This window comes from Pogoniulus pusillus, chromosome 25, assembly GCF_015220805.1.
Source record: "Pogoniulus pusillus isolate bPogPus1 chromosome 25, bPogPus1.pri, whole genome shotgun sequence".
NCBI lineage: Eukaryota > Metazoa > Chordata > Aves > Piciformes > Lybiidae > Pogoniulus > Pogoniulus pusillus.
Window position 1 is genome coordinate 6,657,250 of NC_087288.1, and position 14,147 is coordinate 6,671,396.

The following is a 14,147-nucleotide window of genomic DNA, read 5'->3' on the forward strand; positions in this document are numbered from 1 at the left end:
GAGTACTGTGTCCAGTCCTGGGCCCCTCAATTTAAGAAAGAAGCTGAGATGCTCAGATGTATCCAGGGAAGGGCAACAAGGCCGGTGAGAGGGCTGGAGCCACAGCCCTGTGAGGAGAGGCTGAGGGAGCTGAGGTTCTTCAGCGTGGGCAAGTGGAGGCTCTGGGGAGACTTCACTGCTTTCTATAGCTACCTGAAAGGAGGTTGTAGTCAGGTGGGGTTGGTCTCTTCCCCTAGCACCCAGTGACAGAACAAGAGGACACAGCCTCAAGCTGCTCCAGGGCAGGTTTAGGCTTGATGTTAGGAGGAAGTTCTTCACAGAAAGAGTGATTGGCATTGGAATGGGCTGCTTGGGGAAGTGGTGGAGTCACTGTCCCTGGAGATGTTTAAAAGGAGACTGAGGCAAATGAATTCTGTGAGTCTGTGAAAGTTACATGGGCAGGTTGACAGTAGTCATCTGGGCAAACTGGTCCAATGCAAATTCTTCTGTCTTCCTTTCTTTACAACTTCTCATATACTGTTTCTAAACAGCTATGCTGTCTAACAGGCCTTGAAAATAATTGTGGCAATGCTAAGCCTTCAGAAATTGTATCCACATTTCCAAAAATTATGAGATTGGGGGGGAGGGGGAAGGTAAAAATCCTATACTGGTACTTCTGGAGTCAATAAAAATCAAACAAAATCATCCAGCGCTTGTGCTGAGCTCTGTGAAGCCTACAGCACTACAGCAGTCTTGCAGAGCAAGGTGACAGACAGTTTTTGCTTTCTGGTTCTTCTTCTCTGCTCCTGTCTGTTTTTAGTCTCTTGCATACACACAAATGTATAGTTTTGTCTGTATCCCTGCAGCTTTTTGACATGCAGGTTGTTACCATTGCTGATTGCAGAGGAATTCATTGCAAGCCCTTGTGGGATACTAAGTAAAAGTTATGCTGAGGATAATACAGGAAATGTGTGTGCTCTTAAAACATACCCAAAAATATATACACATCATACTGAATCCTGGCAACTCCCAGACAAAAATTATGGGATTTTAGGGTTTGGAAGGGACTGCAGAAGTTCATCCAGTCCAACACCCCTGGCAGAGCAGGATCACTTAGGGCAGGTCACACAGGAACACATCCAGGTGGGTTTTGAATGTCTCCAGAGAAGGAGACTGCGCAACCTCTCTGGGCAGCCTGCTCCAGGGCTTCAGCACCTTCACAGTAAAAAAGTTTTCCTTTCTGTTCCCATGGCACCTCCTGTGCTCCAGCTTGTGCCCATTGTCCCTTGTCCTGTCATTGGGCATCACTGAGCAGAGCCTGGCTCTGTCCTTCTGACACTGTCCTGAACATCTTTATCAACATGAATGAGGGCACCTGTCAGGCTCCTCTGCTTCAAGCTGGAGCTTCAGCTCCCTCAGCCTTTCTATGTTCCATTGCCTTCATCATCTTTATTGGTCTGAACTGGACTTTTTCGAGCAGTTCCCTGAGGTTCTTTGTGAACTGAGTGACCCAGAACTGGTCACAATATTCCAGATGTGGCCTCACCAGGGCAGAGTAGAGAGGGAGTAGAGCCTCTCTCGACCTACTCACCACACCTCTTCTAATCCACCCCAGGATGGCATTGGCCTTCTTGGCCATGAGAGCACATTGCCAGTTCAAGGGCATCTTTCTGTCCACTAGCACCCCCAGGCCCTTTTCCTCTACGCAGCTCTCCAACAGCTCAGTCCATGGGGTCGTTCTTTGCCAGATGCAAGACTCTACTGTTGGCCTTGTTGGATTTTGTTCAATTTCTTTCCACCCAACTCTTATCCTAAATTTGGTGCCGTGGGTATGAGCACACCACCCTCATGGATCTTGCTATTCTGACTGTGCAGTGCCTGCAAAAGAGCTGCTTTGTATAATGTCCTCAGAGGCTGGGAGATGATTGATCAAGAGGTTGATAATGTTGGGTAAAGTTTCACTCTGCAAGCCCACGTTGAAAATGAGAACACTTAACCTCTCATCTTTTTTGGAAGAGAATCTTGTCTGAATTGCCAGCTAAAGGAGGATTTCTGTAGATGGTGATTTCTGTGATCTTGGATGCCCCTTTGAAAGAGGAATTCCTTACTGTTTTGGAAACAAGCTGCGCTGAGAGCTTGTGTCAGCTGTTAAAGCAGGGAGAGTAAATTACTTCAGGAGACTAGCAAGAAGGAGGGAAAACTGAGTGCAGCATGCCATGAAAATGCCTGCTTCATTAGATTTGGTCGATTTTCAGGTGTACACAGTGCACAAAATTGGTCAGAATAGGGAAGAAATGAAGGGCATTTGATGTGCTTGAATGCCTCACCTCTCACCACAAGCCTCCCCCTCACAGGGAGTAATTGGCAGAGCATCAATTCTGTGGGAGATGGATTACCACGCGCATTTATATGGCAATTAGATTTTATTATTTACCATTTAGCATGCATCACCAACTTTCCTCACAGTCCATTGGACAAGATGACTGCTTTAGGTTTAAATCTCTTTCATTCTTTTTTTTCTCAATGCCACTGCTTTCCATCTTGTATTACAGGGTGCAGCAGCAAAGAGAAATGGAGTGGCTGAGAATCTGAGAATTGTTCTTGTCAGGAAAACGTTGCGGGGTTTTGTGTGGCTGTTTCTTGTTTGAGAGTGGGTTTGTTGGGGAAATGGTGGAGGTTAACCTGGAGACATCTAGGGCACTTCAGCATCTTACCTTTTGTGTGTCTACTTTTGTCTCTGGAAAACTCAGCTGCCAAGGACTTTGTCATGTCACTGCTATTTCCACACGCACTCTCTATCATGCAGCTTTACTTGTGATACCTCTCTACCACTGAGAGGTTCTGAACAGAGTCTCAGGAAAGTTAGGAGGTGATTCAACCCCTCTGCTCTGCTCTGCTCTGGTGAGACTTCACCTGGAGTACTGTGTTCAGCTGTGGTGCCCCCAACACAATAGAGACAGGGACCTGCTGCACTGGGTCTAGAGGAAGGCCACCAAGATGATTAGAGGGCTGGAGAACCTCTCCTGTGAAGCCAGCCTGAAAAAGTTGGGACTACTCAGCCTGGAGAAGAGAAGCTTCAGGGAGACCTTAGAACTGTGTTTCCAGATCTGAAGGGGACCTACAGGATGGCTGGGGAGGAACTGTTTAGAAGGGCTTGTGGTCATAGGACAAGAAGCAGTAGTTGGAACAGGTTGTCCAGGGATGTGGTTGAGGCCCCATCCCTGGAGACTTTCAAGATTGACCTTGCTGTGTCCCTGGGCAGCCTGCCCTAGGTGGAGATGTCCCTGCTGAATGTAGGGCTGTTGGACAAGATGACCTTTGAGGGTCCCTTCCAACCCAATACAATGCATGAATCTGTGAAAGAGAACTGAGCACACCACGAGATCAACAAAGTGGAGAGCACATCCATCAGAGCTGAGATGTGACACAGTAAGCAGCATAGCACTAGCATGAGAAGTTTCTGGAGTGAAGCACATTTGTACCAAAGGTGGAAAGAGGAGAGCAGAATGGTTAAGAGTAGCATGGTACAGTCAGCAGACTTGGAGATAGGTAGAGCAGCAGGTCCAGTGTGGACTGACCTAGAACTTGGTGGCAAGATAAATCTGTAGGGTGCTCCTCCTGGTGCACCTATCAACTGTAAATTCTTCCTGGTACCTGTTAATCCTCACTACCTTTATTTGTGTCAGCATGGATTCGGTCACAGCACAACCAGAACATAATAAAAAGAGCAGTCTGAGCCAAGAGAGGAAATATCTTCTTAATAGGCTGTTCAGGGAAGGTACTGAAAGCAACACAGAGCAAGGTTGAAAAGATCCATTTCTGTATTCCTCTCTGAAAAAGCAACTTGCTAACTCAAATTCTCTTATTTTTGTCTGCAGTCATTTTGCCTTACCTGGTTATCAGCACAGGAAAGGTGGAAGGCACCACCTGTCACTTCATACCCTTGCCTCTTGCCCAAGATGTTTGAAAGCAAAGGCTGGATGAGTAAACTAGCCACCCTTTCTCTTCTTAGCTGAGAGGGAGTCTAAAGGTGATAGAATTTATCACTCTAACAGGAACAGTATTTGTAAAAGCCTACTTTTCTTTGAAAGCTCATCAACCCAAAAAACCTTCAACCACAAATCAATACTGGAGCAACAGAATAGACTCTCTGAAGTCAATAAGTGGGTATAAAACACCTAGTTTACATTTTCATGTCTTCCCTCCAGTGCCTCTGCAAGTGGCAGACAAAATTCAGTGCTGCTTTGCTCTTGCACCGAGTCAGCCTGTGAATGTGCAGCAAGTTCAGGTTCTCTGCTGCAAAAGGAGAGCTGAAGAGCCATATGCTGCAACGTATGTGCCGCAGAAGCTGTGTGGCTGCATCCTTCATGGCCACTTCTTCAGTGTGTTATGGGAGTGCGAGCACAGGAGGCTTTTTCAGAGAATCATAGAATCACCCAGCTTGGAAGAGACCTCCAACATCATCCAGTCCAACCTAGCACCCAGCCCTATCCACTCAACTAGGCCATGGCACTAAGTGCCTCAGACAGGCTTTTCTTGAACACCTCCAGGGACAGTGACTCCACCACCTCCCTGGGCAGCCCATTCCAATGCCAATCACTCTCTCTAAGGCTTACGGAATCACAGAATGTTAGGGGTTGGAAGGCACCTCCAGAGATCATTCAGTCCAACCCCCACTGCCAGAGCAGGATCACCTAAGGCAGGTCACACAGGAATGCATCCAAGCATGTTTTGAATGTCTCCAGAGAAGGAGACTCCACAACCTCTCTGGGCAGCCTGCTCCAGAGCTCTGTCACCCTCACCATAAAGAAGGGTCTCATGTTGGGCTGGAACCTCCTGTGTTACAGCTTGTACCTGTTGTTCCTTGCTCTATCACTGTGCACCATCAAAAAGAGCCTGGCACCTTCATCCTGACACCCACCCCTCAGCTATTTACAGACCTTCATCTGATCCCCTCAGCCTTCTCTTCTCTAGGCTAAACAGCCCCAGGGGTGTCAGTCTTTCTGAATTTAATGCTTCAGAATTGGAAGTTAGGACATTTCCTTAGAAAACTCCGTGGGACTGAAAGCACATTGGATATCAAATCTGGGAAAGGTTGAGCCCATTGTATAGCCTTTATAAAAATGAATTCCCCAAGTGTGGCTGCTCCATACATGCATTAGTTTCAGATGTATGGATGCGTTGGTGTGCATTAGCTAGTGCAAAAGCAGAACTGAAGTTAACTGAGCATCAACAAAGTGAAACTACTACCCAGGACGTGACCACCTAATACACTGCACTTCTCTGCAGATGATACTTGCCTGAAAATACTCCAGTGTATGGTTTCAGAGGCAAATACTCTGTGTTCAGGTTCACACTGGCCTGGACTTCTGATCATTCATCGTGACTGACAATGGCTATGTGACAGCATCATAGGATCTAGAACCTTAAAGATCATCTAGTTCCAGTCCCCCTGCCATGGGCAGGGACATCTTCCACCAGACCAGAGTGCTCAAGGCCTCATCCAGCCTGGCATTGAATACCTCTGCTGAGGGGGCATCCCCAGCCTCCCTGGGCAACCTGTTCCAGTGTCTCAGCACCCTCGCTGGAAAGAAATTTTCCCCGATACTCAACATAAATTTCCTCTCTTCCAGCTTCAATGCATCCTCTCTTGTTCTATCACTACAAGCCCTTGTAAAAAGTCCCTCTCCAGCTGCCCTGGAGCCTCTTTCAGTTACTGGAAGTCTGCTCTAAGGTCTCCCTTCTCTTCTTCAGGCTGAACAGCCCCAGCTCTCTCAACCTGTCCCCACAGGGCAGACGCTCCAGCCTGAGGCACAGATCTCGGGAATTAGCAGGAGATCAGTCTGATAGTTTGCAGTTTCAAAGGTTTGAGCAGCCTGTTTGGACACCATAACTCTTGGGAGGTTTAAAGAGAGGTTGTGTGTGTCCTGTGCAATAGACCAAGTATAACCTTTTTAGTATGGGAGTGATTTTCTTAGTATTGTTCTCTGGAGTTTGCCTCTTTAAAATCTATTGGCATCAACTGAGACAAATGTCTCTCTATTCTGAGCTGACAATGACTAAAATTGCAGAACTTCTGGAAGGCTGGCAGGGTTTGACTTTCTAGATGTTCTAACTGAGAAATAAAAGGATGAAGGGCTTTTACCATCAGGCTGGAGTTCGTTACTGGGTTTGTTTTTTTTCCCTAATTCAGCTGATTGGAAAATTCAGATGTGTTTTTTTTCATCTGCACATCCCATTTGTGGGAACATGTGGCTCACCATATTTTAACATTATGTCTTATGTCTAAGGCTGTGTTGCTGTGATTTATACTGCACCTCAAAGCTCAGGAAGAAAGCAGTGTCTTATCTTAGTATCTGTATTTACAAGGCCAAGTGCAAGGTCCTATGCCTCAATTGGGGCAATCCCAAAAGCAATTCCAGGCTGTGTGAGCAGTGGCTTGAGAGAAATCATAGAATCATAGAATCAACCAGGTTGGAAGAGACCTCCAAGCTCATCCAGTCCAACCTAGCACCCAGCCCTAGCCAGTCAACCAGACCATGGCACTAAGTGCCTCAGCCAGGCTTTGCTTGAACACCTCCAGGGATGGCAACTCCACCACCTCCCTGGGCAGCCCATTCCAATGCCAATCACTCTCTCCATGAAGAACTCCCTCCTAACATCCAGCCTAGACCTCCCCTGGCACAACTTGAGACTGTGTCCCCTTGTTCTATTGCTGGTTGCCTGGCAGAAGAGGCCAACCCCACCTGGCTACAGTGTGGAGAAGGACTTGAAGGTCTGGGGCAACCCCAAACACAAATCCGGGCTGGGAGGGCAGTGGCTCCACAGCAGCCTGGAGGAGAAGGACTCGGGGGTGTCAGAAGGTGACAAAGTCCCCATGAGGCGGCAATGCTTGCTGGCAGCCCAGAAGGCAGCTGTGAGCTGGGCTGCATCCAAAGCAGGGAGAGCAGCAGCACAGGGAGGGGATTTGCTCTGCCCTGACCCCACCTGCAGCACTGCCTCCAGCGCTGGTGCCCCCAGCACAAGGACGTGGGCAGAGCGGGTGCAGAGAAGGCAGCAAAGGTGATCACAGGGCTGCACCCGTGTGAACAGAAATGAGAAGGGCAGGATGGGTGTAGGTGTTTGTGGATATTTGGGGCCCAGGAGGATGGGTCCAGAGGAGGCCACAAAGGTAAGTGGAGGGCTGCAGAGCCTCTCCTGGGGGACAGGCCGAGAGCTGGGCCTGTGCGGCCTGCAGAGGAGCAGGCTCCGGGGAGGCCTCAGAGCAGCAGCGTGCAGAGGTGGCTACAGGAGAGCTGGGAAAGGACTTTTTGGGAGGACTTGTAGTGATAGGATGAGAGGCAGTGGCTTTGGCTTGGAAAAGGGGAGGCTGAGGCTGGAGGTAAGGAAGAAGTTCTTTGCAGTGAGGGTGGTGAGACACTGAGCAGGCTGCCCGGGGAGGCTGTGGGTGTCGCCTCCCTGAGAGTGCTCAAGGCCAGGCTGGCTGAGGCCTGGGGCAGCCTGCTCTAGTGGCAGCTGTCCTTGCCTGTGCAGGGGCTTGGGACTGAGTGATCTTTGAGGTCCCTTCCAACCCAAACCATTCTGTGGCTCTTTGACATTTGCAGTTACCTAAGCAGGCTGGGGAAGGCCTGAGGTTTCTCGGTGTATGGTGCTAGGGAAGTTGCTAAGGCTGCTGCTGGGATGGTTTCTAAGATCACAAGGCACAAGCCCTACGAGGAGAGGCTTAGGGAGCTGGGGTTGGTTAGCCTGGAGAAGAGGAGGCTCAGGGGTGACCTTATTGCTGTCTACAACTACCTGAGGGGTGGTTGTGGCCAGGAGGAGGTTGCTCTCTTCTCTCAGGTGGCCAGCGCCAGAACAAGAGGACACAGCCTCAGGCTGTGCCAGGGGAGATTTAGGCTGGAGGTGAGGAGAAAGTTCTTCACTGAGAGAGTCATTGGACACTGGAATGGGCTGCCCGGGGAGGTGGTGGAGTCGCCGTCCCTGGAGCTGTTCAAGGCAGGATTGGACATGGCACTTGGTGCCATGGTCTAGCCTTGAGCCCTGTGGTAAAGGGTTGGACTTGATGATCTGTGAGGTCTCTTCCAACCTTGGTGATACTGTGAGACTGTGATATGCTTTGTCTAAGCTTTTGATCACTCTGGCACAAACCCAAATGCAGTTGAGTTTTAGGGCTGATACGTAACAACTAAACATTTTTCACAGTCTGGTAGACATTTGTTTGTTTCAGGCCATTTCTTTGCAGGCAAACTGTAAAGCAGCACAAACAGCACTAAATTGTGCACCTCTTGGCGGAAAAAGAAATGAGAGAGAACAAACAAGTCAAAAGTAAATATGGCAGGAGGAGCAGGAAAAAAAGATCTGGTTGCAGCTTAGAGTGATAAGAGAGAGATTAAAATTGTCCACATGGAGTAGTAGGTCTGTCCTTAGAAAATCTGCCTACAGAGATTCACAGAGTCACAGAAAGGTAGGGCTTGGAAGAGGCCTCTGGAGTTATTCCACTCTAACCCCCTGCTAAAGCAGGTTTGCCTAAAGCAGGTTGCACAGGAATATGTCCAAGTAGGTTTGGAATCTCTCCAGGGGAGATAACTGCACAGCTTCTCTGGGTGGCCTGCTCCAGCATCCTCCTCAAAGGAATGAAGTTTTTCATGGCTTCACAGATGGCATTGGGTTGAAAGGGACCCGCAGAGGTTCTCCTGTCCAGCTTGCCTGCAGTCAGCAGGGACACCTCCAACTGGAGCAGGCTGCCCAGGGACACAGCAAGGCTGATCTTTAATATCTCCAGGGATGGGGCCTCAACCACATCCCTGGGCAACCTGTTCCAGTATTTCACCACTCTCATTGTGCAGAACTTCCTCCTGATGTCCAACCTAAATCGCCCCTGTTCCAGTTTCAAACCGTTTTCCCTCATCCTTTCACCCCAAGCTCTTCAAACCATCCCTCCCCAGCCTTTATGCAGGTCCCCTTCAGATATAGAAATAGATCTCTAAAGTCTCCCCAGGGCCTTCTCCAGGCTTAACACCTGCTGTTCCCTCAGCCTGTCTCGCAGCAGAGGTGCTCCAGCCCTTGGATCATCCTTGTGGCCCTCCTCTGGACTCACTCCAACAGTTCTTTGTCCTTCTTGTGAGGTGTTTGTGGGTGGAGGCTCAGTGACTGAATCCCTCATTTGTGAAGCAGATGCATGGTTCCTGGCACATAATGAACACATCCAGGTATTTTTAAGTGATTAGTCATACAAGTGTGAAGTCTGCACATGCACTTGAGAACATGGAGTCCTTCAGTGTCCCTTCATGCTAGATATGCTGTGAGTGTTTTCTTCTTTTGAAGAAAGTTTTTCTGAGCTACCTGCCATTCAGCAGAAAAAGTCCAGAAGATGAAGATTCTACAGGTTTGATTTTGGTTGTTTTTTTTTAATCTGTATCTAATATTTCATTCTTCTTAACAGGTGATTTGTATATTGGAGGGGTGGCCAAAGAAATGTATAAGTCCTTGCCAAAACTGGTGCATGCAAAAGAGGGATTCCAAGGCTGCCTTGCATCAGTTGACTTGAATGGCCGACTCCCTGATCTCATCTCAGATGCTCTCTTCTGCAATGGACAGATAGAAAGAGGATGTGAAGGTATTGAACATGCATATATATATCTATATATTATGTGTCATTGTGAAGGTATTGTTCAAATCCTACAGAGCTGTGCTGATATGTACACTCCTTACACAGAGAGACTGTATTTTACCTGCTGCTCATTGATCTGGTTTGACCCTTTCTTATATAAAGACTACTTTTTTTTTCATTGTGGAGACAAGTGCATGCCTGCCCTGCAGGACAAGAGATTGATCTGACAATATGAATTAGCTTCTTAAATGTGTCATATAGGTGCCAGTCTTTTCCAGTAGCAAGATACTTTGCATGTCTTTTGTTTTCTTCAGATGTGTTTTAGTTAATGACTGAAACAATAACAATTAGCTCCAGTGAAATCCTTTGTATCTTCCTAACACTTAGGCATTTGCTAATGCTGAGACATTAGCCAATTCATTCGATTTTTACAACAGATATTTTGAATTGATTAATTCAAGGCTAATTTATGAAACTGGTTAAAATTAATATTCCATCTTCTCCATTTTTGCTTACCCTTGAGATGTGTACTGTCAGGAGCCCTTCTGGCTGAAATAATTTACAGCAAAATATGTATTATCTTGCTTCTTTGTTGTTTTTTACTGTCTTTATTGACTCATCTGGAATATCATTGTGGATGCCACCTCCCTGGAGGTGTTTAAAGCCAGACTGAATGAGGCCTTGGGCAACCAAGTCTGGTTAAGAGGCATCCCTACCCATGGCAGGGAGGTTGAAATAGATGGTCTCTGAGGTCACTTCCTACCTAAGCCCTTCCACGATTCTATCATGGAATATAAGTGACTTGAAAGAGAGATATTTGTGATTCAGGAGTGTAGGTCTCTAGCTATATTTCCAGCTATCATTTAACCCTATGATATTTTTACTATGATCCCTGGAATAGTTTAAATCAATTCTCTGTCCTTGCATATCTGTTTTAGGCACGTGACTCTGAGTTTTGTGTCTGTGTTCAGTTTCATGTGTTCTCTCTGTTGTCAAGTGCCATTTTTCTCTGGACAGAGAAGTGTATGAATTACATTGTAGAAGTTGGAACCTTGATGAGTTTGATACCAAGTTTAAGTTTTCAAACAGACATTGTATCAAAATCAGGCAGAACTGGAAGATTTCCTTAAACTTCACTAGATAGAGTGGATAAATTTTGTCTTCTCTTTTGTTGTACCTGTAGTACATTGTGCAGGTGAAACTTTAAGCTCTTTACCTGCCACCTTCAGTTAACCATATAAATTGCATTGACAGGACCTAAAAATAGGGAAAATTCACAACTTATTTTTCTATAGCTTTTGTGTCCATTTGTTTCTACCAGGAATGGGGAAAAAAAAAATATATATATATATAAATTAGTTTGTCAACGAGCTTAGAAAATTGCATTCTGCTTTTTGTATGATGTTAGCAAGTTCTATACCTGCACCATCCCTTCAGAGAATCCAAGTCCACCTTAATTCCATTACACATTTCATAGCTTCTTTTGAAATGATGTAATTTTTCTAAATGAATGTTATGTACTTCGGAGAAATATTGGCACAGGCCTAGAGGGTGAGTTCACCTTTGCAACCAGTGGCACAACTCAGCTATCAGTGAATTGAATAAAGGTACAGACAATTTAATAAAGGCCTTACAAACATTGTCCTTTTTGGTGGAGAGTCAGCTCTTTCTGCCACCAAAATTGTCTGACACAAGCAAAATGGTCAAGCCAGATGTGCTGCATAGCTCTCTCGCATAACTGCCTCATCTAAAGTCTTTCAGAGGGGCTTGGACTGATAGGACAAGAGTTTGAAGCTGGAGCAGGGAGATTTAGGCTGTCCATAAGGAGGAAGTTCAGCACGATGAGAGTGGTGAAATAAGGGAACAGGTTACCCGGGAATGTGATTGAGGCCCCATCTCTGGAGACATTCAAGATGAGACTTGATGTGTCCCTGGGCAGCCTGCTCTAGCTAGAGGTGTCCTTGCTGACTGCAGAGGGGTTGGACAATCTGACCTTTGAGAGTCCCTTCCAACCCAATGCAATCTGTGAATCTGTGAAATCCCTAGCAGCACGGAATGAAATCAACTCATAAGAACAAAGTCATTCCAAGTATTTCATGGGCATCATGACAGTGGAAGCAAAGGAACAGGACCTGCAACAGTTGTTATTGTGTCTTCTCAGCAACTTTCAAACTTTGAAACTAACAGTGAGATAAGGCCCATTACTTTGACAGTCTTCTGCAGAAATGCCTTTGAGCCACTGTAAACTCAACCACTACATCAGGTCCTAATTGTTTCATTTATGAAGATAATCAAAAGCTCCACAGTGTCAATGAGAAAAGGCAAATTGCTCTAAAGAACAAGACAGAGTTTCAACCTTCCAATTAGGTGCTTCAATACAGTGTCATCAAGAGCACAATCCCCTGCTTTTTAACAAGATCATATCTGCATTTTTGTTCCCCAAGTATGTACCTTTTACCCTGCACTTTTTAATATGCCTACAAGGTCCTACAGTTTGGGTACTTTGAAGTCCTCGTGACTTTTGCTCTACTTCTGCAAAGATGAGGGAATTTAGCATTGCATAACTAAAGTGTAAATAAATGCATGAATATATAACATTTAAACACCTACAGATATTTTCACTTCATCTTTGTAAAGTTTCTGAGTAGCAGAATCTGGTGAGAAAAAAAAAATGTGTCTTGTCTTGTCAGCTACAGGAGTCTGTCATTATAATCCCCAGCTGAAGAAAGGGTGATGTAATGCCCAAATGCTCAGACTTCTGGGCTCAAAACTCCAGAGAAAAGGAAATCACTCTCCTGTGTCTGCCTACTGCAACAAAGCAGTTTTAAGTGGTATTCTTATTATTAGTAGTAGCATTCTTATTTATGATTATTTGAAGAGGAGAAAATTGAGCAGAGGAATAGTTTTGCCAGTAAAGTGACTGGTCAGGCTCTGGTTCAAAGATGTGCTTGAGCAGTGCCTCCTTCAAAGCAAGAGACCATCAGACTGATTTAAATCAGATTCACAGGTTGCATTGGATTGGAAGGGACCATCAAAGGTCATCAGGTCCAGTGCCCCTGCAATCAGCAGGAACACCTCCAATTAGATCAGATATTGATCTGAGTCATTTAAAATACTGACAAGCCAAAAGCCAATCCCATGCTGAGATCTCTAAAGGAGCTCTGATGCTAAAGAAGGGTTAAGCAGATTTATCTGTACAGCATGATTTAAGATATTTGTATAACCTTTGGACCAGTTTTAACCTGCCATTAATGACTGCCAGTGGGACTTTCAAATGGATATTGATGTGTCTTCTCCACTTCTCCAAAAAACAATGCAGGGCAATTTTATAACCCCAGTACCAGATTTTTTTCCTTGTGGTGTCAAAGAGTCAGTGTGAGATGTGTGCATGAGCTCATAGTAATCTGTAGTCTGTGGTCTGTATTTCAGTCTCCATTCACCAGTCATGAAGAAAAGCCTAGGGGGGGAAAAAAACAGATTAAAAAACTCAAGACCACCGAGGGTGATGGTGCTAATTATTCTTGAATTCAGTCTATCTGAACATGACAAATGGCTAGTCAGGACTCAGCCATGCATTTACACTGCTAATGCATTCATATCTCTCCAAGGAAGAAGAAGAAAAAAACCCAAACAACAACAACAACAAAAAAAAAAGCCTTTTAATTTTCCTTCATTACATGTCATCAGCTCAATTAACCATTATATTTGTAGGAAAATAGTGGCAAATTACTGCTTTCTTATTTTGGCTTGCCTGAAGATTTATGGCTATTAGCATTAATTTGTTTGCATTATATAGCATTTCTTTCTCTCTTTAACAGCAGCATGCACTTTACTCTGAATGTTTCTTTTTTTTCCTGTGTTTGCTGCCATTTCAATACTGCTTACTAACATTTAATATATTTTGCCTTTTTTTTTCCTTCTTTCTTTCTTTTTTTTTTGTTTTATTTTTGCTGACAAAGTTGCATTGATGAAAGCTGATTTGCAAGGTAGATAGCCCTGTGTGTATCAAACAAGACTGAAACCCCCCCTCCTCCCTCCAATGCACAGTTGGATTACCGCAATAAAACGCCTTGTACATTTCAGAACTCAAGTGTGATATTCTGTTCCAGATTCTGCCTTTCACACCTCTCAAACAATGAGCTGCACTAACCTTCCTTTGCCAGCATTGCTTGCATAAAGGCTTTCAGTCTTGTATTTGTTTGTACAGTGATTGCTTTAGTGCTTTGATCATTCCTTTTCAGATATCTCTGTGTTGCAGTAGTCTAGTTATGATTCTCTAGAAATAGAGTAGCTTTGTTTTTCATACCTGTGTCACATTTTGGCATGCCAGTCCATTTAGGTGTCTGATTTTCTGCATTTCCCCTTCAAAAAGGAACCTGCATGGGATCCCTGAAGCATGTGAGTTAGTACTTGCCAACATTCCTGCCAAAGAGTCCCAGCCCCTTTCAATTTCAGACCTAAGTCACCTAAAATAATTTGAAGGTTTGGAAGCATTGTGTAGCGTAGCTCCGCTTTATTTTAGTTTGCTTTGAATTTTGTTCTGTTTTCCATTTTTCAC

The 14,147-nt window shown here is 45.3% G+C and overlaps 1 protein-coding gene across 36 annotated transcripts in view; it reads left to right on the forward strand.

Annotated features, from left to right (window-relative positions):
- The window catches only part of NRXN1 (neurexin 1), an 841,287-nt gene that overhangs the window by 386,030 nt on the left and 441,110 nt on the right, over positions 1-14,147 (forward strand). For 19 of the 36 annotated variants that reach the window (XM_064164265.1, XM_064164268.1, XM_064164283.1 and 16 more), the window contains one exon: positions 9,422-9,595. In XM_064164265.1, the coding sequence (XP_064020335.1) occupies positions 9,422-9,595 (174 nt within the window). Of the gene's footprint in view, positions 1-9,421; positions 9,596-13,548; positions 13,576-14,147 lie in introns of all 36 variants that reach the window. The other 17 variants (XM_064164296.1, XM_064164294.1, XM_064164293.1 and 14 more) reach the window with 1 other exon arrangement.